The sequence below is a fragment of the Palaemon carinicauda genome, chromosome 15 (assembly GCF_036898095.1).
Source record: "Palaemon carinicauda isolate YSFRI2023 chromosome 15, ASM3689809v2, whole genome shotgun sequence".
NCBI lineage: Eukaryota > Metazoa > Arthropoda > Malacostraca > Decapoda > Palaemonidae > Palaemon > Palaemon carinicauda.
Genome location: NC_090739.1, coordinates 2,986,529 through 3,010,875, shown reverse-complemented (window position 1 = coordinate 3,010,875; position 24,347 = coordinate 2,986,529). Strand labels below are relative to the sequence as shown.

The window sequence follows — 24,347 nt, the reverse complement described above, 5'->3', positions numbered from 1 at the left end:
GTTATCAAAAAAAGTCGCCATGAATGCTGTTTGTAACTAAAACTCTCTATAGCTACAAGAAAATCGAACACCACCATCAATTAACTCATTCAGTAATAACATTAACACTGCCTGTATAGGCTGTACAGCAATGCATGAATTCATAACCTCAAGTCACTTCTCGCTGAATCATATTCTTATACAATATGTAACTTATTAGAACTTGTCTGCCATTACAATCGTCGTCTAAATGACCAGTCAGCGCCTTGTTCACTATCACATGACCTTTTTCAGGGGCCTGATTACTCATCTTCATTTTAGCACTGACTCTATTTTTATTTTTATAAATTACTTTTATGCCCGTTTTTCTTTAGGATGTTTCTGTGGTCTTGTTGCAAACATTCATATTTTACAGTCATTTCCTTTTTTTTTTTTTTTTTTTTTAAATATGAAGAAGCTATTAATCTTTGGGTAGTCATAAATTGAGTGCCCAAAATGTGATAGATACTGTATATTGAAGGAAAAGCATAGGTTGGAGATGGCACATGAAATTAAGTACAGTTTTTCAATATTAAACTTACCCGATAATCATGTAGCTGTCAACTCCGTTGCCCGACAGAATTCTATGGAGGGATACGCCAGCTATCACAATACTAGAAGGGGGTGTACTTACCAGCGCCACCTGTGGCCAGGTACTCAATCATTTGTTGTTGACACCTCCTCAATTATTCCTCTGTCGTGCTTCCGGCTAGACGTTCTGGGATACGCTCATGGTCTTCGAGTTTATTCATGGATATTTGGTGAAGTATTCTCTTAGATTAACGGCTGTCGCATACTGGAATCCTTTTTATATTAGCTAGATAGCTTTTATATAAATACTGATTAACGGTTAATGAATTTTTGCTTGTTTTTGGATCACCCTTTGACTAACTCTTTGAAACAAGATGTCTGACGTTTCGCAAGCTCCCTCCCATAGACGATGTAGGTCTTGCAATAGGCGTATTCCGAAGGCCTCGGTAGATCCTCACACCGCTTGTTCTGACTGTAGGGACAGGCCCTGTCTATTAGAAAATCGGTGTGAGGAGTGCGCCGGACTTTCGGAATTGGATTTTGTCCGTCTTTTAAAATATTCATCTAAGTTAGAGAGAGGTAGAGTTAGGAGAAGTTCTTCTCACTCTTCTATGTTTTCCTCACCTCATGATCCCCTACCTTTTCCTACCCCTGTAGTGGCTACCCCCGAACCTACTGTGTGCCCTCCGCCTGATATGTCAACTGTTTTGCGTGCTATTCAGGCTTTAGGAGATAAAGTAGAATCAGTGGTAAGTGACCATAAGTCTCTGATGGCCGAGGTTAAAGAACTGAAGGTCAAGAGTGCAGTGGGTGGAAATAGTGCCAGTGCTGTGACGAGTGCTAGTGTCTGTGCAGTGCCAAGTGCTAGTGGTGCCAGTGTGGTGCGTGAGGATTTTTCTGTGCGAGCCAGTCGTCCTCCCAGTCCGGGACCTCTTGCAAGCTCCCATGCCCAGGGGAGAAGCAATGTCGAAGGGCTTAAGGGTTCGACAGGCCTTGTTAGGCGCACAGAATTATCCTCGGTGGTTGCGGGCGTGTCTTCCTTAGACCGTCACTCCCACCTGCAGACGATTGAGCCCGTCTTCTCGTCCGCTGATCTTCATGCAGGGAAGAAACGTTGGTCTCAGGTCTCGAGACCGCTTAAACGTAGAGTTCAGTCAGCGAGTGCTCAGCCAGGTTGTAGTCATTGGCTCAGCTCCGACTCGCCTCAGTCATCGGTCGACTGTACTCCGCCCAAGAGGAGTAAGGTTCTGCCTATACAGACCCCGACTGTGACTTTACCTCAGTCTGTTATCGTTTCTGCCGACCCCAAGTGGACCCTGCTTCAGTCCATGCAAGCTCAGCTTTCGGACTTGATGCGTGAGTGTCGGGCTGAGAGTGTTGCACCTCCTCCTCCGCCTACACTCCCTCCACCTGTTCTCGCTCCGCCTGTGCTCGCCCAGCCTGCACCTGCTCCGCCTGTGCTCGCCCAGCCTGCACCTGCTCCGCCTGGTCGCAGCACCATCTGCCAGGCGTACGATGTTGAGCCACTTTCGGAGTTTGCTGTTCCCAGTGTTGTTCAGCCTCAGCCTTCTTTAAGGCAACCTTTGCTTTGGGATCAGGAGAGTTATTCCACTCTTCCTCCTCCTCCCCTTGCTGCTCCACCAGTGGTGCAACTCTCGGTTGGGGTACAACAACCTCTCCCCTCCGTGAGTCTGTCTGCTCAACCATCGCTGCAGCGAGCTCAACCCTCATCTAGGCAAGCTCCTCTACACCATGGACTTGCGCCTCAGGAGCCTCAGCTTGCGAGAACTTTACCTTGTTCTGCGCAGCCTCAACCTCTTCATGCTCCACTCATCTCACAGGAACAGGAACGGACTACTCCGCCTCCGTCCTCCGCTCAGCTTGTGCAATCCTTGGGTTCAACTCTTGCTAGGAGTCAACCTCCTTCACCCATGCGCCTGCCTTCTGCTTCGTCTGTTGTTCAGCCTATGCAGTCTGAGCCTCAGGTTTTCCCTCAAGATGAGGAAACCTCTGTTATTGTTCCTACCCGTTCTGACTCTGCGGTTCAGCATTCTGGTCCTATCGCTTCGCTACCCTCTGCTGATGAAGTGTCGGATGATGAGGAGGCACACCTTGATCCCTCATCAGACGTGGAGGAGTCTAAGCTTTCTCCATTGTCTATTGATTTTCGAAAGGTCTTGGCTCTACTCAGGGAGCTTTACCCTGACCACTTCGTCTCTGCTGTTCCCCGCTCTCCTCCATCTGAGTTTTCGCTAGGCGTACAACAAGCTAAGTCGAACTATACTAAGCTTGTCCTAGCTAGATCCTCCAAGAGGGCTTTAAGGATCTTAGGGGAGTGGCTTCAGTCTAAACAACACCTGGGCAAGACTTCCTTCATGTTCCCTCCAACGAAGCTCGCTTCGAAAGGTTGCGTTTGGTATGCCACAGGGGAAGCACCAGGCTTGGGAGTACCTGCCTCTGCCCAGGCTGACTTCTCAAGTCTGGTGGACTCGCCTAGGAGGACTGCGATGAGACGCTCGAAGGTTTGTTGGACCTTCTCAGACCTGGATCATCTTCTGAAAGGGTTGTTCAGAGCTTTCGAAATGTTCAACTTTCTCGACTGGTGCCTGGGAGCCCTCAGCAAGAAAACATCTCCTGCGGACAAAGACTCTGCCATGCTAATTATGTCCTGCATGGATAAGGCCATCAGGGATGGATCGGGTGAGCTAGCGTCGTTATTTGTATCAGGGGTGTTGAAGAAAAGGGAACAACTGTGTACCTTCCTCTCAGCCAGCATTACACCGTGCCAGCGGTCACAGCTCCTTTTTGCTCCACTCTCAAAGTTCCTCTTTCCCGAGGAGCTAGTTAAGGACTTGTCGGCTGCCCTGATACAGAAGGACACGCACGATCTTGTAGCCTCATCGGCTCGTAAGTCTAAGGTTACCACCTCTGTCCCCAAGACTTATCGCTCCCCAGTGGCTGATACCCCGGCCACTAGGTTCATACCGCCCTTTCGTGGTAGAGCCCCCAGCCGAGGAAGCTCCCGTCCAGACTCTCATAGGGGCAAGTCTAGGAAAGGACCCAGGACATCTAAGGGAAAGCACTGACTCTCAGATTCTCCAGACAACAGTAGGAGCCAGACTCAAGATCTTCTGGCAAGCCTGGGAGAAGAGAGGTGCAGACGCACAGTCTGTCAGTTGGCTGAGGTACGGTTACAGGATTCCATTCTGCCTCAAACCGCCTCTGACCACATCGCCCATCAACCTCTCTCCCAACTACAAAGAAGAGGACAAGAGGCTAGCATTGCAACAGGAGGTGTCGCTACTTGTGCAGAAGAAGGCAGTGGTTATAGTCCGGGACCATCAATCCCCGGGCTTCTACAACCGTCTCTTTCTTGTAGCCAAAAAGACAGGAGGTAGGAGACCGGTGCTGGACGTCAGCTCTCTCAACGAGTATGTCACCAAGCAGACGTTCACTATGGAGACGACCAAGTCGGTCTTAGCAGCGGTCAGACAGGAGGACTGGATGGTCTCGTTGGACTTGAAAGATGCATACTTTCACGTTCCCATTCATCCAGACTCCCAACCTTTCCTGAGATTCGTTTTCGGAAAGGTTGTCTATCAGTTCCAAGCCCTGTGTTTTGGCCTAAGCACAGCTCCTATGGTCTTTACTCATCTGATGAGGAATGTAGCGAAATTCCTGCACTTATCGAACATCAGAGCCTCCCTCTACCTAGACGACTGGCTGTTGAGAGCCTCCACGAGTCGTCGTTGTCTGGAGAACCTCTCTTAGACTTTAGATCTAATCAGAGACCTAGGTCTATTAGTCAATATAGAGAAATCTCAACTCATTCCCTCCCAATCCATTGTGTACCTGGGAATGGAGATTCAGAGTCGGGATTTTCGGGCTTTTCCATCGGCCCCCAGGATAAACCAAGCCCTAGAGTGCATCATGAGCATGCTGAAGAGGAGCAATTGCTCAGTGAGACAGTGGATGAGTCTCACAGGGACCCTCTCATCACTGGCCCTGTTTGTCGAGCTAGGGAGATTCCACCTCCGCCCTCTTCAATTCCATCTTGCAGCTCATTGGGACAAGGGCTCGACTCTAGAAGCAGTCTCTATCCCTATCAACCAAGAGATGAAGACCACTCTCCGGTGGTGGAAGCACAATCTCCTTCTCAGGGAGGGTCTATCATTGGCCATCCAGACCCCCCATCTTCATCTCTTCTCGGATGCATCGGACTCGGGCTGGGGTGCGACCTTGGACGGACGGGAATGCTCAGGAGTATGGAACAAGGAACAAGGATTACTCCACATCAACTGCAAGGAACTGTTAGCAGTTCATCTTGCCCTGTTGAACTTCAAGTCCCTCCTGCTAGGCAAAGTGGTGGAGGTGAATTCAGACAACACCACAGCCTTGGCTTACATCTCCAAGCAAGGAGGGACCCATTCGAGGAGCCTTTACGAGATCGCAAGGGACCTCCTCATTTGGTCAAGAGGTCTAAACCTCACACTGGTCACGAGGTTCATCCAGGGCGATATGAATGTTTCAGCGGATCGCCTCAGCAGAAGGAATCAGGTCATTCCCACGGAATGGACCCTCCACAAGAGTGTGTGCAACAGACTTTGGACCTTGTGGGGTCAACCTACCATAGATCTGTTTGCCACCTCCATCACCAAGAGACTTCCGCTTTATTGTTCCCCTGTTCCAGACCCTGCAGCGGTTCATGTGGATGCTTTTCTTCTGAACTGGTCCCATCTCGACCTGTACGCATTCCCTCCGTTCAAGATTATAAACAAAGTTCTGCAGAAATTCGTCTCGCACGAAGGGACACGGCTGACGCTGGTTGCTCCCCTTTGGCCTGCAAGAGAATGGTACACAGAGGTACTTCAATGGCTAGTCGACTTCCCCAGGACTCTACCTCTAAGAGTGGACCTTCTACGTCAACCACACGTAGACAGGTTGCACCCAAACCTCCACGCTCTTCAACTGACTGCCTTCAGACTGTCGAAAGATTCGCTAGAGCTAGAGGCTTTTCGAAGGAGGCAGCCAGTGCGATTGCCAGAGCTAGAAGAATTTCCACTCGTAGAGTCTACCAGTCTAAGTGGGAGGTCTTCCGAAGCTGGTGTAGAGCCAATTCAATATCCTCTACCAATACCTCTGTGATCCAAATAGCTGACTTCCTTCTTCATCTTAGGAATGAGAGATCCCTTTCAACACCTACGATTAAAGGGTATAGGAGCATGTTGGCCTCAGTTCTCCGCCACAGGGGTTTGGACCTGTCTTCCAACAAGGACCTTCAAGACATTCTCAAGTCTTTTGAGACGTCTAAAGAACGTCGTCTTTCCACTCCAGGCTGGAATCTAGACGTAGTCTTAAGGTTCCTTATGACATCTAGGTTCGAACCTCTCCAGTCAGCTTCCTTCAAGGATCTTACCCTCAAGACTGCTTTTCTCGTTTGCCTTGCAACAGCTAAGAGAGTCAGTGAGGTTCATGCCTTCAGCAAGAACATTGGTTTCACAACCGAATCAGCTACATGTTCTTTTCAGCTTGGATTCCTAGCAAAGAACGAGCTTCCTTCACGTCCTTGGCCTAGATCGTTCGAAATACCTAGCCTCTCCAACATGGTAGGTAACGAACTAGAGAGAGTTCTTTGCCCTGTCAGAGCTCTCAAATATTATCTGAAGAGGTCTAAACCTATTCGAGGACAGTCAGAAGCCTTATGGTGTGCCATCAAGAAACCCTCGAGACCCATGTCCAAGAATGGGCTTTCGTACTATATAAGGCTTCTGATCAGAGAAGCACATTCTCACTTAAAGGAGGAAGACCTTGCATTGCTGAAGGTAAGGACCCACGAAGTAAGAGCTGTAGCTACTTCGTTGGCCTTTAATAAAAACCGTTCTCTGCAGAGCATTATGGATGCAACCTATTGGAGGAGCAAGTCAGTGTTTGCATCATTTTATCTGAAAGATGTCCAGTCTCTTTACGAGAACTGCTACACCCTGGGACCATTCGTAGCAGCGAGTGCAGTAGTAGGTGAGGGCTCAGCCACTACATTCCCTTAATCCCATAACCTTTTTAACCTTTCTCTTGAATACTTTTATTGTTGTTTTTATGGTTGTTACGGTAGGCTAAGAAGCCTTCCGCATCCTTGGATTTGGCGGGTGGTCTATTCATTCTTGAGAAGCGCCTAGGTTAAAGGTTTGGTAGAGGTCCTTTAGTAGGGTTGCAACCCCTTGTACTTTGGCACCTTTGGGTTGATTCAGCCTCCAAGAGGAACGCTGCGCTCAGTAAGGAAGACGAACTTTAAATAAAAGGCAGAGTAACGGTTCTATTCGACTTCCTTACCAGGTACTTATTATTTCATTGTTATTTGAGATAACTGTTATATGAAATTTGGGATACTTAGCTATCCTTTAATCATGTACACTGGTTTTCACCCACCTCCCTGGGTGTGAATCAGCTACATGATTATCGGGTAAGTTTAATATTGAAAAATGTTATTTTTATTAATAAAATAAATTTTTGAATATACTTACCCGATAATCATGATTTAATCGACCCTCCCTTTCCTCCCCAGAGAGAACCAGTGGACCGAGGAATAATTGAGGAGGTGTCAACAACAAATGATTGAGTACCTGGCCACAGGTGGCGCTGGTAAGTACACCCCCTTCTAGTATTGTGATAGCTGGCGTATCCCTCCATAGAATTCTGTCGGGCAACGGAGTTGACAGCTACATGATTATCGGGTAAGTATATTCAAAAATTTATTTTATTAATAAAAATAACATATTTCAAGGCCCAAGAAATAGCACAGTTGTTCCTACTGTTATTGACTACAAAGGCACTATTTTTTTTATAGAAATATAATACTTTAATTTTTTCAATATTAAACTTAGCCGGTGATTATATATGCTGCAACTCTGTTGCTCGACAGAAAACTCTACGATCAAAATACGCCAGCGATCGCTATGCAGGTAGGGGGTGTACATCAACAGCGCCATCTGTCGAGCAGGTACTCAGTACTCAATGTAAACACAGAACCAATTTTCTCTCTGTCGGGCTACCGGCAAGACCTACTAATTCGCTGTTACTAACTGGATTTGTTTTCACAACTATTTGGTGAAGTACACTATTCTAGTTTTGAGCTTTCGCTATGCAGGTGTTTTATCTTCATCTCAAAACTTGAACTCGTTTTGGATAGATTTAATTATGGTGACAAAGAGAGTATGGACTCTCTTTCACTTTTAAATGGCCGACCCTTCCCTTAGACGGAAGTGTGTTTAGGTTTTTAGTAATTTTGCTTAACACGTTATAGATCTATATATTTTATATCTCTCCGCCTTTATTAGGCCTCTTCGATTAACTTTCCATTTATCATAAACATATAAAAATAAATTTTTATGTTTTGTTTATATGCGACCTTTCCTGATAGTAGGCGGTCCTAACTTGGAACCGAAGTTAATCAACGTTGAGCCCGTTTTTATCGTATTTAGCCTTTAAAGAATTTAAAACTTATTAAATTTAATGTTTTATGAAAGAATTTCTTTGATAGTCTTCGTACTGTTTCCAAAGATGAACTAACGTTTAGTTTTTTAGACTACGCAGTTGTTGACGTTCAGGACGTTCAACATGCGCTCTATCGTTACGATAGAGAGAGAGTGTATCACGGTTTCACTTTGCAGTAAGAGTAAATCGATTCTGACGTTTTGTTCATTCTTTCTTAGCTTAAATGTTTTAAATTCTAAATTAAAGGAACTTTTTATTTGGAAAACCTTTCAGTTTTTTCCTTTAGTCAAATAACATGTTTTTTTGACGATATATAATTGGGCTCTTCTCTTAGGTGCGAAATCAAGAGAGAAAGAGAGAGAGAGATAGAGACGGAGGGAGAGAGAGGAGAGAAAACGTTCCGTTCAAGCGGGTAACGTTGTTCTCGTGTTACTCTCGTCCCTAGTCGCTGTACGGGGAAGAAGGTAAAACGTTTCTAGGGTTTTATTCTTGTCCCCAGGCTATGTGCGGTGAGAGATTGTAAACGTAGTTTATTTGAACTAGTGTTTAGTCTCTTTCCCAGCCACTGAATTTTTTATCTTTATATATGTTTTCTGTTTTTTGCTAGTATTAATGAGCTGCATTATACGACTGATTTCGCAATTACTACCTTTTAATGAAGGGTAGAATTGCGTGTTTCAGGTAGAAATCAGTAAAAGTTTCGATTTCAGTGAAATAAGTGCAAAACAGAAAATCGATAAAGTGTTATGCGCAAAGTGTTACAGTGTTGCGTCCGAGGGTTCGTGTGTTCGTGCCTGTCGTTCACCTAGTCCGGGACCTCTTGCAAGCTCCCAAGCCCAGGGGAGAAGTAATGTCGAACGACTTATGGGTTCGAGAGGCCTTGATCAACGAACAGACGTTTTTTTCCCTCCGTGGTTTCGGGCGTATCTACCCAAGATCGCCCCACCCACACAAAGACGAGAGAGCCCATTTATTTCTCGTCTGCGGAAGAGGTTTCTCGTAAGAAACCATGGACCAAGGTCTCGCGGCTTATTAAGCGCAAGTCGGTCCCTTCCGCGCAAGTCCAACGGCCCAGTTGTAGCCACTGGGTCAGTTCGGACTCGCTGCAGTCTTCCGACGACTGCTCACCTCCTAAGAGAGGCAAAGCGGTACCGCATCAGGCAGTCACACCGTCTGTTGCCGCACCTGCTCCTGTAGACCCTAAGTGGTCTTTGCTGCAGACCATGCAGTCTCAGTTAACGTCATTGATGCGGGACTTTCGTGCGGAGAAGGTTGACACTGCACCAACCTCTAGCCTACAACCAACTACGGTTGTGCGTCCTGTGGACGCTGAGGCGACCTTCTGCCGCACTCCAGCTGAGAGAGTCCCGCCACCCATGCGTTCCAGTGTACCCTGCCAGCCGCATGTTGACGTTCAGTAACGCACGGAACCTTCCGTTGACGTTCGAGAGGTACAACAGCAGTCTAAGTTGTTTTGTTTTAACGCGGTGCGTCAACCTCCGCATTCTAGAGTTGTTTTGACTGCTCAGTCTAGACAGTCAAAGCAGTCTCGAGTGGACACTGTATGTCCTCACGCACCTGTTGTGGTTGACAGTTCAGTTGTTGACAGTTCACAGACTGTCAAGCAGTTACATGACGTTGCCTTCTGGTCTGCTACTAATGCACCAGTGAGAGACTCACTGAGGTAACCTAGCTTTTATCAGACAAGGTTCCTGTAGATGAGGAAGTTGCTGTTCTCCCTCCTACTGATATTCCCTTGAGGACTCTGTCATTTGGAGTGGAGCCTTAAGCTGCTTAGCCTCCTATGGACTTTAATTAAATCATGATGATTTTTTAAGGATCTTCGTCCGGATCTTGTAACTGCTGCTCCTCGTTCGCCTAAACGTCAGAACTTACACTAGGCCTAGCTACTTCGAAGCCGTTGTTTTTAAGCTAGTGCTCTCTCGCTCTCCTAGAGAGCGTTACGTTGGCTAGGCGACTGGTTTTTGCACCAGGAGGAGTTTTAGGGATACAGCCTTTGATTTCCCTTCTTTTAAACTGGCTTATAGAGCGAGAGTCTGATAGGACACGAGAGAAGTTCTCGGCTTGGGAGTTCATGCCTCTGCCCAGATAGACTTCTCAATTCTGGTAGACTCGCCCTGGCGCCTAGCCAGGAGACGCTCCAAGTTGTTTACAGGTCAACTTCTCAACTTTTGTCGAGCCTTTGAAGTTTTGCTGTACTATTATGTCACACATAGCAAGGCTTTCAGGGATGGTAAATGGTTCCGCCTCAGTCGCTAACCCCGTCTGTTGCCACACCTGCTCCCGTAGACCCTAATGGGCTTTGCTGCAAGACATGCAGTCCAAGCTTGCGTCCTTGATAAAGGACTTAAATGCGGAGAAGAACCTTCTGGCCAACAACCTTCCAACCGGTCGGTTGTGCGCCCTGTTGACGCTGAGGTAACCTACTCGCGTCTGCCAGTTGAGGTGGTTCCTCCTTCTGGCTAACAACCTTCCAACCGGTTGGTTGTGCGCCCTGTTGACGCTGAGGTAACCTACTCGCGTCTGCCAGTTGAGGTGGTTCCTCCTTCTGGCCAACAACCTTCCAACCGGTCGGTTGTGCGCCCTGTTGACGCTGAGGTAACCTACTCGCGTCTGCCAGTTGAGGTGGTTCCTCCACCGATGCGACCCAGTGTGGGTTGCCAGTCGCACGTTGACGTTAAGCGACGCTCGGAGGTGGTTGTTGACGTTCAGGACGTTCAACAACCAGCAGAGGTGACTTGTTGTGACGCAGTGCGTCAACCTCAGCAACCTGGTAGGGTGTTGACTGCACAACCCAGACAGTCTAGACAGTTTCGGGTTGACGCTGTACTTCCTCGCGCACCCATGGTTGTTGACAGTTCACAGACTGTGCAGCAGTTCCATGATATTGCGTCCGGCTCCGTCACGCATCCACCAGTGCGACCGGATTCAGCGAGTCAGACGTTGCCCACTCCGTTGCCGTTTCCTCATCAGTTTCGGATGAGGAACCCTCTGATGAGGACGTTGCTGTACAAGACGATCAGCCCCCAGCCCTGCTATCCATCCAGAAGATGCTGAAGAAGGAACGCTGCCCAGTCAGGCTGTGGATGAGTCTGGTAGGGACACTGTCATCCGTGGATCAATTTGTGTCACTAGGAAGACTACACCTCCGTCCTCTTCTATACCATCTAGCTTTTCACTGGAAAAAGGACAAGACGCTAGAAGCGGTCTCGATCCCGGTTTCCGGAAAGATAAAGTCTTGTCTGACTTGGTGAAAGGACTATATCAACCTTAGAGAGGGTCTTCCCCTGACTGTTCAGACTCCCAACCACGTTCTCTTCTCGGACGCATCGGACGTAGGCTGGGGTGCGACATTAGACGGTCGGGAATGCTCGGGATTATGGAACTCGAGTCAAAGGACAATGCATTTCAACTGCAAGGAGCTACTGGCAGTACATCTGACCTGGAAAAGCTTCAGGTCTCTCCTTCAAGGCAAAGTGGTGGAGGTGAACTCGGACAACACCACGGCTTTGGCGTACATCTCCAAGCAAGGAGGGACCTACTCTCTGACATTGTACGAGATCGCAAGGGACCTCCTCACCTGGTCAAAAGGTCTAGACATATCACTAGTAACGAGGTTCATCCAAGGCAACTTGAATGTCATGGCAGATTGTCTCAGTCGGAAGGGACAAATAATTCCAACAGAATGGACCCTCCACAAGGATGTATGCAAGAGACTTTGGGCCACCTAGGGCCAGCCAACCATAGATCTCTTCGCAACCTCGATGACCAAGAGGCTCCCAATATTTTGCTCACCAATCCCGGACCCAGCAGCAGTTCATATAGATGCCTTTCTACTAGATTGGTCACATCTAGATCTATATGCATTCCCTCCGTTCAAGATTGTCAACAAGGTACTGCAGAAGTTCGCCTCTCACGAAGGGACAAGGTTGACGCTAGTTGCTTCCCTCTGGCCCGCGAGAGAATGGTTCACCGAGGTACTTCGATGGCTAGTAGACGTTCCCAGAACACTTTCCCTAAGGGTGGACCTTCTACGTCAGCCACGCGTAAAGAAGGTACACCAAGGCCTCCACGCTCTTCGTCTGACTGCCTTCAGACTATCGAAAGACTCTCGAGAGCTAGAGGCTTTTCGAAGGAGGCAGCCAGAGCGATTGCTAGAGCAAGGAGAACATCCACCCTTAGAGTCTACCAATCGAAGTGGGAAATCTTCCGAACTGGTGCAAGTCAGTATCCGTATCCTCGACCAGTACTTCTGTAACTCAAATAGCTGACTTCCTCTTATACCTGAGGAAAGAACGATCTCTTTCAGCTCCCACTATCAAGGGTTACAGAAGCATGTTGGCATCAGTCTTCCGTCACAGAGGCTTAGATCTTTCCAACAATAAAGATCTACAGGACCTCCTTAAGTCTTTTGAGACCACGAAGGAGCGTCGTTTGGTTACACCTGGTTGGAATTTAGACGTGGTACTAAGATTCCTTATGTCAGACAGGTTCAAACCGCTACAATCAGCCTCCCTGAAAGATCTCGCCTTAAAGACACTTTTCCTGGTATGCTTAGCCACAGCTAAAAGAGTCAGTGAGATTCATGCCTTCAGCAAGAACATCGGATTCTCATCCGAAACGGCTACATGTTCTACAACTTGGTTTTCTAGCCAAAAACGAGCTGCCTTCTCGGCCTTGGCCAATATCGTTCGATATTCCAAACTTATCGTATGGTTAGAAATGAACTAGAAAGAGTCTTATGTCCTGTAAGAGCTCTTAAGTTCTATTTAAAACGAACTAAACCTTTACGAGGCCCGTCTGAAGCTTTATGGTGTTCAGTTAAGAAACCATCTTTGCCTATGTCAAAGAATGCTTTATCCTATTTTATCAGACTGTTAATACGAGAAGCTCATTCCCATCTGAATGAGGAAGACCAAGCTTTGCTGAAGGTAAGGACACACGAAGTTAGAGCTGTCGCAACTTCCGTGGCCTTTAAACAAAATAGATCTCTGCAAAGTATAATCGACGCAACCTATTGGAAAAGCAAGTCAGTATTCGCGTCTTTTTATCTTAAGAATGTCCAGTCTCTTTACGAGAACTGCTACACTCTGGGACCATTCGTAGCAACGAGTGCAGTAGTGGGTGAGGGCTCAACCACTACAATTCCCTAATTCCATAACCTTTTTAATCTTTCTCTTGAAATGTTTTATTATTGTTTTTTGGGTTGTCCGGAAGGCTAAGAAGCCTTTCGCATCCTACTTGATTTGGCGGGTGGTCAAAGTCATTTCTTGAGAAGCGCCTAGATTAGAGGTTTTGATGAGGTCCTGTTGTATGGGTTGCAACCCTTGATACTTCAGATCCTAGGGGTCGCTCAGCATCCTAAGAGGATCGCGAGGCTCCGTAAGGAAGACGTACTTAAAAAGGCAGAGTAATTGTTCAAGTCGACTTCCTTACCAGGTACTTATTTATTTTATGTTTGTTATTTTGAATAACTGCTAAAATGAAATACAAAATACTTAGCTCATAATAATGTAAACAAGTAATGCTGGTCTCTACCCACCCCCCTGGGTGTGAATCAGCTTATATAATCACCGGCTAAGTTTAATATTGAAAAATGTTATTTTTATTAATAAAATAAATTTTTGAATATACTTACCCGGTGATTATATATTAAAGGACCCTCCCTTCCTCCCCAATAGAGACCCAGTGGACCGAGGAGAAAATTGGTTCTGTGTTTACATTGAGTACTGAGTACCTGCTCGACAGATGGCGCTGTTGATGTACACCACCTACCTGCATAGCGATCGCTGGCGTATTTTGAACGTAGAGTTTTCTGTCGAGCAACAGAGTTGCAGCATATATAATCACCGGGTAAGTATATTCAAAAATTTATTTTATTAATAAAAATAACATTTTAGCCAAATACATGAACCCTACATTTTTCATACTTGCAATCTTGTGTTTTATGCATTTCTGGCCATGATTATTGGGGCAAACCACCAGTTTGAGTTTTTGGACCGATTCTTTATAAAAGAAATTATGGGGGAGGGGACTCTAGTGGGAAACCAGGGTTATTTGGTGGGGAAATACTAGAAATGAGGGATTTGCAGCCACCTAACCTAATTCAGGAGCTGTATCCTTACCTACCAGAGGTAGGACTATGACCCCCCTGTAACTCCCCTTAGACTGCTGTATCCTTACCTACTTACATAACCCCCTTAGACTGCTGTACCCTTAGCTTGCCTTAAGACTAGGTCTCAACCATGTGTTTTCTTCCCAAATAGCTTCAATCCTGGCAAGGTAACACTAAATTGTAATATTATTCCCTAAATCATAAAATTAGCTTAATATCATCATGTGTCAGACCAAGATAAACCATTATTAAACAATTTCAATTTTCCTCTTGTTTGGCAAAGGGCACATGGATGTGTTGCGCATGCCATCCTCGTGGTTCACTAATAAAGTATCGCAAGTTGACTTACAGTATTTACAGTAATCCTTACCTTCAATTTGGGAGGGTGAAGGTTGACGGGTCTCTGAAAATGGTGGGAGCACTGAGGCACTCTCTCTCATATATGGGGGAATTAAAGTTTCATATATTAATGCTCTTTTTATAGAAAAGACAAACTTTGAGTCATGGAAAATAGTCCTTATGTTTAATCACTAATACTCCCATAACAAGGCTCCAAACAGAAAGGTAAGATACTGTGTTTAAGGTAAGGACACTACATACTAGGTGGTCGCTGGGGAGATCGTAGCCCCCTTCTGATAGGTAAGGACTTGGTGTCCTATGTTAGGTCAGGTCATATGCCCGCCATTAATTCCCTGCTGACATATAGATGATGGAGCTAATAGAACATAATCCCGTACAGTACTGTATTTTATTTCAAGTGTTTGTTCAGTGTGCTATGAAGATTAATTAATTTATTAAAGGATTATATATTTTTCTTTTTTCTCATACTGAGCAATTTCTTTTCTTGCAGAACACGCACTAAATATGGAGAAGAAAAAGAAAAATTTACCTATTCTCTTGCTCTCGTTTTCTTCCAGTGTATCGTAAATGCATTTTATGCTAAATTAAGTAAGTACTGTATTGTGACTTTTAAGATACATAAAATTTAATCAAAGCTATCATAAAGGTCTTGTTTGTAAAATTCTATCTGCTAACAGTCTTGTGAATGCATTTTATTTTTACCTTCAAGTCCTATAACAAATTCAGTAAACACCTGTACACTGTAGTTCATCAGTATAAATTATTCATATACTTTAATTATGTGCATTATGTATAAATTCAATTGAAAGAATTTGATTAGTGGATGTTCCAAAAGGTTAATATGTTTATTGAGCTTTATAGAAAGGTGCAGTAGTAGTTTGTGTCAAGCCTGATTAAAAAAAAGTTGTTAAAGAAGGGTATAGTTATGAAATAAATTGCTATTGAATATAAAATAGTAGGTGTATTCCTTAATATATCATAGTCATTGAGGTTTTGTGCTTTTTAATGCAATATTCTTTGTTGTTACATTTTTTGTCAATGGTATGAAATACTTCCATTAACTTATTTCCACTATTTGGTTGAAAACTTCATTCATCTGTTAATTTCCTTGAATTTCATACCAAGAGTATTCTACATGAATATATTCTTTTATTTAGCATAGTGAATGTTACATTTTAAAGTTGTTTTTTAAGGATTTATGTGTTTGCAAGTACATTAATCATGGAAAATATTGTATATAGGTATATGTTTTATTGCTTCAGGCTTATGTGGTCAATTAGAACTTGGTTTCTAGTATAGAATTTTTTTATTTGAAGGAATTTTAATTGGTAATCATCATGCTTTTAAGTACTGTATCAAAGCCATGGACTTCGTAACTTTTAACCAAAAAATATTCTATTATCTCTCTCTCTCCAATCTCCCCTCCCTTGTGATGCCTAGTAGACTTGATACGTGGTGCCTCTGGGCGAACACACCACAGGCCTGTTAATACCAAGAATTTCATATAATCGGTAGGCCTGTTAATACAAAGAACTTCATATAAGCGGTAGGCCTGTTGATACCAAGAATTTCATATAATTAGTAGGCCTGATAATACCAAGAATTTCATATAATTGGTAGGCCTGTTGATACCAAGAATTTCATATACTGTACAGGGAATTGTTGTTGGCCATACTGAGTATACTGGCTGTTTCTGCTCCTAATTAATATAAGATATTGAAAATTGGAAATCTGGTAGTAGAATGTAAAGGTATTAAAAGGTATGCCGTAATCGGAATATTGAAAATTGGAAATCTGGTAGTAGAATGTAAAGGTATTAAAAGGTATGCCGTAATCGGAATATTGAAAATTGGAAATCTGGTAGTAGAATGTAAAGGTATTAAAAGGTATGCCGTAATCAGAATTTTAAGAGAGGTATGTAGCAAATTTTCAATATTTAACTTAGCCGGTGATTATATAGCTGCAACTCTGTTGCCCGACAGACAACTCTACGGTAAAAACTCGCCAGCGATCGCTACACAGGTTGCGGGTGTGCCCAACAGCGCCATCTGTCGTACAGATACCCAGTACTCAATGTAAACAAAGACTCAATTTTCTCTCTGTCGAGCTATCGACAAGACGTACTTACTCGCTGTTGCTAAACTGGAGTTTTTTCACAACTAATTGGTGAAGTACTTTATTCTAGTTTTGAGCTTTTGCTATGCAGGTGTTTTATCTTCATCTTAAATCTTGAACTCGTTTTGGATAGATTTAATTATGGTGACAAAGGGAGTATGGACTTTCTTTCACTTTTAAATGGCCGACCCTTCCCTTAGACGGAAGTGTGTTTAGGCTTTTAGTAATTATATCACGTTATAGATTTTCCTCTATATATTTTTATCTCTCCGCCTTTATTAGGCCTCTTCGATTAACTTTCCATTTATTATAAACATATAATAATAATTTTAATGTTTTGTTTATATAGACCTTTCCTGAGAGTAGGCGGTCCTAACTTGGAAACCGAAGTTAATCAACGTTGAGCCCTTTATATCGTAATGAGCTAAGGATTTAAAACTTTTTAAATGTAATATTTTATGAAAGATTTTCTTTGATAGTCTTCGTAGGGGAGAAGTCTGTTTTCAAAGATGAACTAACGTTTAGTTTATTTATGCTACGCAGTTGTTGACGTTCAGGACGTTCAACATGCGCTCTATCGTTACGATAGAGAGAGAGTGTATCACGGTTTCACTTTGCAGTAAGAGTAAATCGATTCTGACGTTTTGTTCATTCTTTCTTAGCTTAAATGTTTTAAATTCTATTTTAAAGGAACTTTTTATTTGAAAAACCTTTCAGTTTTTTCCTTTAGTCAAATAACATGTTTTTTTGACGATATATAATTGGGCTCTTCTCTCAGGTGCGAAATCAAGAGAGAAAGAGAGAGAGAGATAGAGACGGAGGGAGAGAGAGGAGAGAAAACGTTCCGTTCAAGCGGGTAACGTTGTTCTCGAGTTACTCTCGTCCCTAGTCGCTGTACAGGGAGGAAGGATAAAACGTTTTAGTTTTTTATTCTCGTCCCCAGGCTATGTGCGGTGAGAGATTGAAAACGTAGTTATATGAACTAGTGTTTAGTCTCTTTGCCAGCCACTGATTTTTTTATCTTAAAATATGTTTTCTGTTTTTTGCTGGTATTAATGAGCTTGCATTATACGACTGATCTCGCAATTACTACCTTTTAATGTAGGGTAGAATTGCGTGTTTCAGGTAGAAATCAGTAAAAGTTTCGATTTCATTGAAATAAGTGCAAAACAGAAAATCGAAGTGATAAAGTGATATGCGCAAAGTGTTACAGTGTTGCGTCCGAGGGTTCGTCTGTTCGTGCCTGTCGTTCACCTAGTCCGGGACCTCTTACATGCTCCCAAGCCCAGGGGAGAAGTAATGTCAAACGACTTATGGGTTCGAGAGGCCTTGACCAACGAACAGACGTTTTCCCTCTATGGTATCGGATGTATCTTACCAAGATCTCCCCTACCATAAGACGAGAGAGACGTTGTTTCTCCTCGTCATCCGAAGGCTTTTCGCATAAGAAACCTGTCACAAGGTTTCGAAGCCCTTAAGCGAAAGTCAGTCCTTTCAGGACAGGTCCAGCGTCCTGGTTACAACCATTAGGACAGCTCTGACCCTATGCAGTCATCGGATAACTGCTCGCCGCCTAACAAAAGCGTAACACAGACTCCGAGAGTCTTTTTTTGTAGGCAAAGTGTTGCGGTCACAGACGTTACCCTCGTCTCTTACCACAACCATTTCCGTTGATCCGTAATGGGTTGTATGGCAAGACATGCAGTATATGCTTGCCTCCCTTATGGAAGACTATTCTGCCGATTAGTCCGTTGAGTCTAGCCGTTTATCTCATCGATATCCTGGCTTTCAGCCAACCTAACGTTCCTTTGTGCTTACTGTTGACTTTGGCGTAGCTTAGTCACGTCAGTCAGGTTGTTTAGAACCACACTCGATGCGGTCTCGTGTGGTTTTTCAGCCGCATTTGGACGTTAGGCCACTTGCTGATGCTCCTGTTGACGTTCAAGACGTTCACTAACAATCGGAGTTGACTTGTTTTGACGCTGTGCGTCAACCTCCGCATTCTAGAGTTGTTTTGACTGCTCAGTCTAGGCAGTCAAAGCAGTCTCGAGTGGACGCTGTGCGTCCTCACGCACCTGTTGTGGTTGACAGTTCAGTTGTTGACAGTTCACAGACCGTCAAGCAGTTACATGACGTTGCGTTCTGGTCCGCTACTAATGCACCAGTGAGTGTGGACTCTGCTTGTAAAGCATTGCCACCACGGTAGGTCTCTCCCTTGCTTGAGACTCAGCTTTTATCGGACAAGGTTCCTGTAGATGAGGAAGTTGCTGTTCCCCCTCCTACTGATATTCCCTTGAGGACTCTGTCAGATGGAGAGGAGCCTAAAGCTGCTTAGCCTCCTATGGACTTTAGTTAAATCATGATGATTTTTTTAAGGATCTTTGTCCGGATCTTTTGTAACTGCTGCTCCTCGTTCGCCTAAACGTCAGAGCTTACACTAGGCCTAGCTACTTCGAAGCCGTTGTTTTTAAGCTAGTGCTCTCTCGCTCTCCTAGAGAGCTTTACGTTGGCTAGGCGACTGGTTTTTCACCAGGAGGAGTTTGGGGGATACAGCCTTTGCTTTCCCTTCTTTTAAACTGGTTTATAGAGCGAGAGTCTGATATGACACGAGAGAAGTTCTCGGCTTGGGAGTTCATGCCTCTGCCCAGATAGACTTCTCAATTCTCGTAGACTCTCCCTGGCGCCTGGCCAGGAGACGCTCCAAGTTGTTTACAGGTCAACTTCACAGCTGTTTTCGAGCCTTTGAAGTTTTGCTGTACAATTATGTCACGCATAACAAGGCTTTCAGGGATGGTAAACGGTACCGCCTCAGTCGCTAACCCCGTCTGTTGCCACACCTGCTCCCGTAGACCCTAAATGGGCTTTGCTGCAAGACATGCAGTCCAAGCTTGCGTCCTTGATAGAGGACTTTAATGCGGAGAAGGTTGCTACCGAACCTTCTGGCCAACAACCTTCCAACCGGTCGGTTGTGCGCCCTGTTGACGCTGAGGTAACCTACTCGCGTCTGCCAATTGAGGTGGTTCCTCCACCGATGCGACCCAGTGTGGGTTGCCAGCCGCACGTTGACGTTAAGCGACGCTCGGAGGTGGTTGTTGACGTTCAGGACGTTCAACAACCAGCAGAGGTGACTTGTTTTGACGCAGTGCGTCAACCTCAGCAACCCGGTAGGGTGTTGACTGCACAACCCAGACGGTCTAGACAGTCTCGAGTTGATGCTGTGCTTCCTCGCGCACCCTTGGTTGTTGACAGTTCACAGACTGTGCAGCAGTTCCATGATATTGCGTCTGGCTCCGTCACGCATCCACCAGTGCGACCGGACTCAGCGAGCCAGACGTTGCCCACTCCGTTGCCGTTTCCTCATCAGTTTTCGGATGAGGAACCCTCTGATGAGGACGTTGCTGAACAACAAGACGATCAGCCCCCAGAATAGATCAAGCCCTGCTATCCATCCAGAAGATGCTGAAGAAGGAACACTGCTCAGTCAGGCTGTGGATGAGTCTGGTAGGGACGCTGTCATCCGTGGAACAATTTGTGTCACTAGGAAGACTACACCTCCGTCCTCTTCAATACCATCTAGCTTTTCACTGGAAAAAGGACAAGACGCTAGAAGCGGTCTCGATCCCGGTTTCTGAAAAGATAAAGTCTTGTCTGACTTGGTGGAAGGACAATATCAACCTAAGAGAGGGTCTTCCCCTGGCTGTTCAGACTCCCAACCACGTTCTCTTCTCTGACGCATCGGACGTGGGCTGGGGCGCGACACTAGACGGTCGGGAATGCTCAGGACTGTGGAACTCGAGTCAGAGGAGCATGCATATCAACTGCAAGGAGCTGTTGGCAGTACATCTGGCCTTGAAAAGCTTCAAGTCTCTCCTTCGAGGCAAAGTGGTGGAAGTTAACTCGGACATCACCACGGCCTTGGCGTACATCTCCAAACAAGGAGGTACCCACTCACTGACGTTGTACGAGATCACAAGGGACCTGCTCATCTGGTCAAAAGGTCAAGACATCTCCCTAGTAACGAGGTTCATCCAAGGCGATTTGAACGTCATAGCAGATTGTCTCAGTCGGAAAGGGCAAGTAATTCCAACCGAATGGACCCTCCACAAGGATGTGTGCAAGAGACTTTGGGCCACTTGGGGTAAAACCATCCATAGATCTCTTTGCAACCTCGCTGACCAAGAGGCTTCCAATCTATTGCTCTCCATTCCCGGACCCAGCAGCAATACATATAGATGCTTTCCTCCTAGATTGGTCACATCTGGATCTCTAAGCATTCCCACCGTTCAAGATTGTCAACAAGGTACTGCAGAAGTTCGCCTCTCACGAAGGGACAAGGTTGACGTTAGTTGCTTCCCTCTGGCCCGCGAGAGAATGGTTCACCGAGATACTTCGATGGTTAGTAGACGTTCCCAGTAGTCTTCCTCTAAGGGTAGACCTTCTACGTCAGCCACACGTAAAGAAGGTACTCCAAACCTCCACGCTCTTCGTCTGACTGCCTTCAGTCTATCGAAAGACTCTCGAGAGCTAGAGGCTTTTCGAAGGAAGCAGCCAGTGCGATTGCTAGAGCAAGGAGAGTCTACCAATCGAAGTGGGAAGTCTTCCGAGACTGGTGCAAGTCAGTTTCTGTATCCTCGACCAGTACCTCTGTAGCTCAAATAGCTGTTTTTCTCTTATACCTGAGAAAAGGACGATCCCTTTCAGCTCCCACTATCAAGGGCTACAGAAGCATGTTGGCATCGGTCTTCCGGCATAGAGGCTTAGATCTTTCCAAACATAAAGATCTGCAAGACCTCCTTAAGTCTTTTGAGACCACCAAGGAGCGTCGTTTGGCTACCCCTGGATGGAATTTAGACGTGGTACTAAGATTCTTCATATCAGACAGGTTGGAGCCGTTACAATCAGCCTCCCTGAAAGATCTCACTCTAAAGACTCTTTTCCTGGTATGCTTAGCCTCGGCTAAAAGAGTCAGTGAGATTCATGCCTTCAGCAAGAACATAGGATTTTCGTCAGAAAAAGCCACTTGTTCGCTACAACTTGGTTTTCTAGCCAAAAATGAGCTGCCTTCTCGGCCTTGGCCTAAATCTTTCGATATCCCCAGCTTATCGGAGATCGTAGGCAATGAACTAGAAAGAGTCTTATGCCCTGTTAGAGCTCTTAAGTTCTATTTAAAGCGTACTAAACCTTTACAAGGCCAATCTGAAGCTTTATGGTGTTCAGTTAAGAAAGCATCCTTGCCTTTGTCAAAGAATGCTTGGTCAGACTTTATCAGATTGTTAATATGAGAAGCTCATTCACATCTGAGTGAGGAAGACCGAACTTTGCTTAAGGTGAAGACGCACGAAGTTAGAGCTGTAACAACTTCCGTGGCCTTTAAGCAAAATATATCTCTGCAAAGTATAATGGACGCAACCTATTGGAGAAGCAAGTCAGTGTTCGCGTCATTTTACTTGAAAGATGTCCAGTCTCTTTACAAGAACTGCTACACACTGGGACCATTCGTAGCAGCGAGTGCAGTAGTGGGTGAGGGCTCAACCACTACAATTCCCTAATTCCATACCCTTTTAATCTTTCTCTTGAAATGTTTTTATTGTTGTTTTTTGGGTTGTCCGGAAGGCTAAGAAGCCTTTCGCATCCTGGTTGATTTGGCGGGTGGTCAAAGTCATTTCTTGAGAGCGCCTAGATTAGGGGTTTTGATGAGGTCCTGTTGTATGGGTTGCAACCCTTGATACTTCAGATCCTAGGGGTCGATCAGCATCCTAAGAGGATCGCGAGGCTCCGTAAGGAAGACGTACTTAAAAGGCAGAGAAATTGTTCAAGTCGACTTCCTTACCAGGTACCTATTTATTTTGTTTTTGTTATTTTGATAACATCTAAAATGAAATAAAAACTCTTAGCTCATAAAAGTGTAAACATATATTGCTGGTCTCTACCCACCCCCCTGGGTGTGAATCAGCTATATAATCACCGGCTAAGTTAAATATTGAAAAATGTTTTGATAATAAAATAAATTTTTGAATATACTTACCCGGTGATTATAAATTAAAGGACCCTCCCTTCCTCCCCAATAGAGACGCAGTGGGACGAGGAGAAAATTGAGTCTTTGTTTACATTGAGTACTGGGTATCTGTACGACAGATGGCGCTGTTGGGCACACCCGCAACCTGTGTAGCGATCGCTGGCGAGTTTTTACCGTAGAGTTGTCTGTCGGGCAACAGAGTTACAGCTATATAATCACCGGGTAAGTATATTCAAAAATTTATTTTATTATCAAAATAACATATTTAGAAATGGAAATCTGGTTGTAGAACGTAAAGGTATTAAAAGGTATGACGTAATCGGAATATTTAGAAATGGAAATCTGGTAGTAGAATGTAAAGGTATTAAAAGGTGTGTCGTAATCGGAATTTTAAGAAAGGCATGTAGCAAATTTTTTCGAAAAACATGACAGAAGTAGGTTTAGTGATAGATCCAAGTGAATGAGTAATAAAAGGGAAAATTAATTTTGGATTGTTAATAGGATAAGTGGCATATGGTTAGGAAAGGAAGTCCCCTCCCCTTTGCCTTTCACAGACTGCATAGGCACTTAGTAAGGGATTAAAACACACCTACTGATTTTATGGTATTTTTTTTTATAAATCTGATTGTCAGGTTAATAAGTTGAGATTAGTCTATCAAAATGAGCTTTTATATGAAGTTATTTTATGGGATTTCACGATGTATAACAGTCTCTTGCCAGACTAACAACTACATATAGGATACATTTTCTTGATAAACATTTGCTGCTATTAGGTTACTAGAAATGTGGTGTTGAAGTTCTTAATTGTGTTAGCTGTAGGGCTTTGAAGCTTATTGCTTTATAAATTTATTAAACATTTGGATAAAAGTTAATTTTTTTCTAGTTACTAAGTTAATTAGCAAACACATTCTAATAAAACTAACTTGCTGCTTCACCATCTATGGATTCTCTCTTCTGTTTTAAGGATTTATATTACAAGAAGGAAATTCTGCATTATTCTGTCCCAGGAAGTCCTCTGCAGAAGATTGACCCTCGGTACAATCTCTGTGATCAACCTAACTAAAAGATAGACATATTTCTACCCTGCGGTAACTTTTGCATGTAGCCTTCTATAGAGAAGAACCTCAATCTATAAATGCCATCTTATTCTGGGAAATCTTGTCATTCAAGAAAATTGTTCCTGTTTGTGATGCATTTGATCTATAGATCCCCTTCAACTACAGAACATCAGTATATGAGGAAGACTATAAGATCTATAAATTGATGGATATGGAATTCTAGACTATCCATTCGCATTTAGGAGACAGACCGGAAGATTTTGATTCCTTAGAGATGTAAGGACCTTCCTTGCTGATTGCAGAAGCACAACCTATTCCCTTGCTATTGGTCTTCATACCTCATTCTTTTCAATAAGAGCCTATTATTTCATTAGGATACCTACCTTTCAGATCATAGACTGATGGACAGCTATCAAGTGGTTGAACAAAAGTTATTTTTCATTTGTTCCATCACTAATACAAACCAACACTATTTATGGGGATATTACTTTTGGCAAAGCTGAAAGATGAGCATAAGACTTTTATTGGGGGTTAACCACCCACCCGCTAGTTAATGGGAGGCTACATAAGACTTTTAGTGGGGGTTAACCACCCACCTGCTAGTTAATGGGAGGCTACATAAGAC

The 24,347-nt window shown here is 44.5% G+C and overlaps 1 protein-coding gene across 1 annotated transcript in view; it reads left to right on the top strand.

Moving 5' to 3' along the window:
- The window catches only part of meigo (Solute carrier family 35 member B1 homolog meigo), a 64,376-nt gene that overhangs the window by 1,444 nt on the left and 38,585 nt on the right, over positions 1 to 24,347 (top strand). The window contains exon 2 of the mRNA XM_068388058.1: positions 15,024 to 15,121. Within this exon, the coding sequence (XP_068244159.1) occupies positions 15,024 to 15,121 (98 nt within the window). The remainder of the gene's footprint in view (positions 1 to 15,023; positions 15,122 to 24,347) is intronic.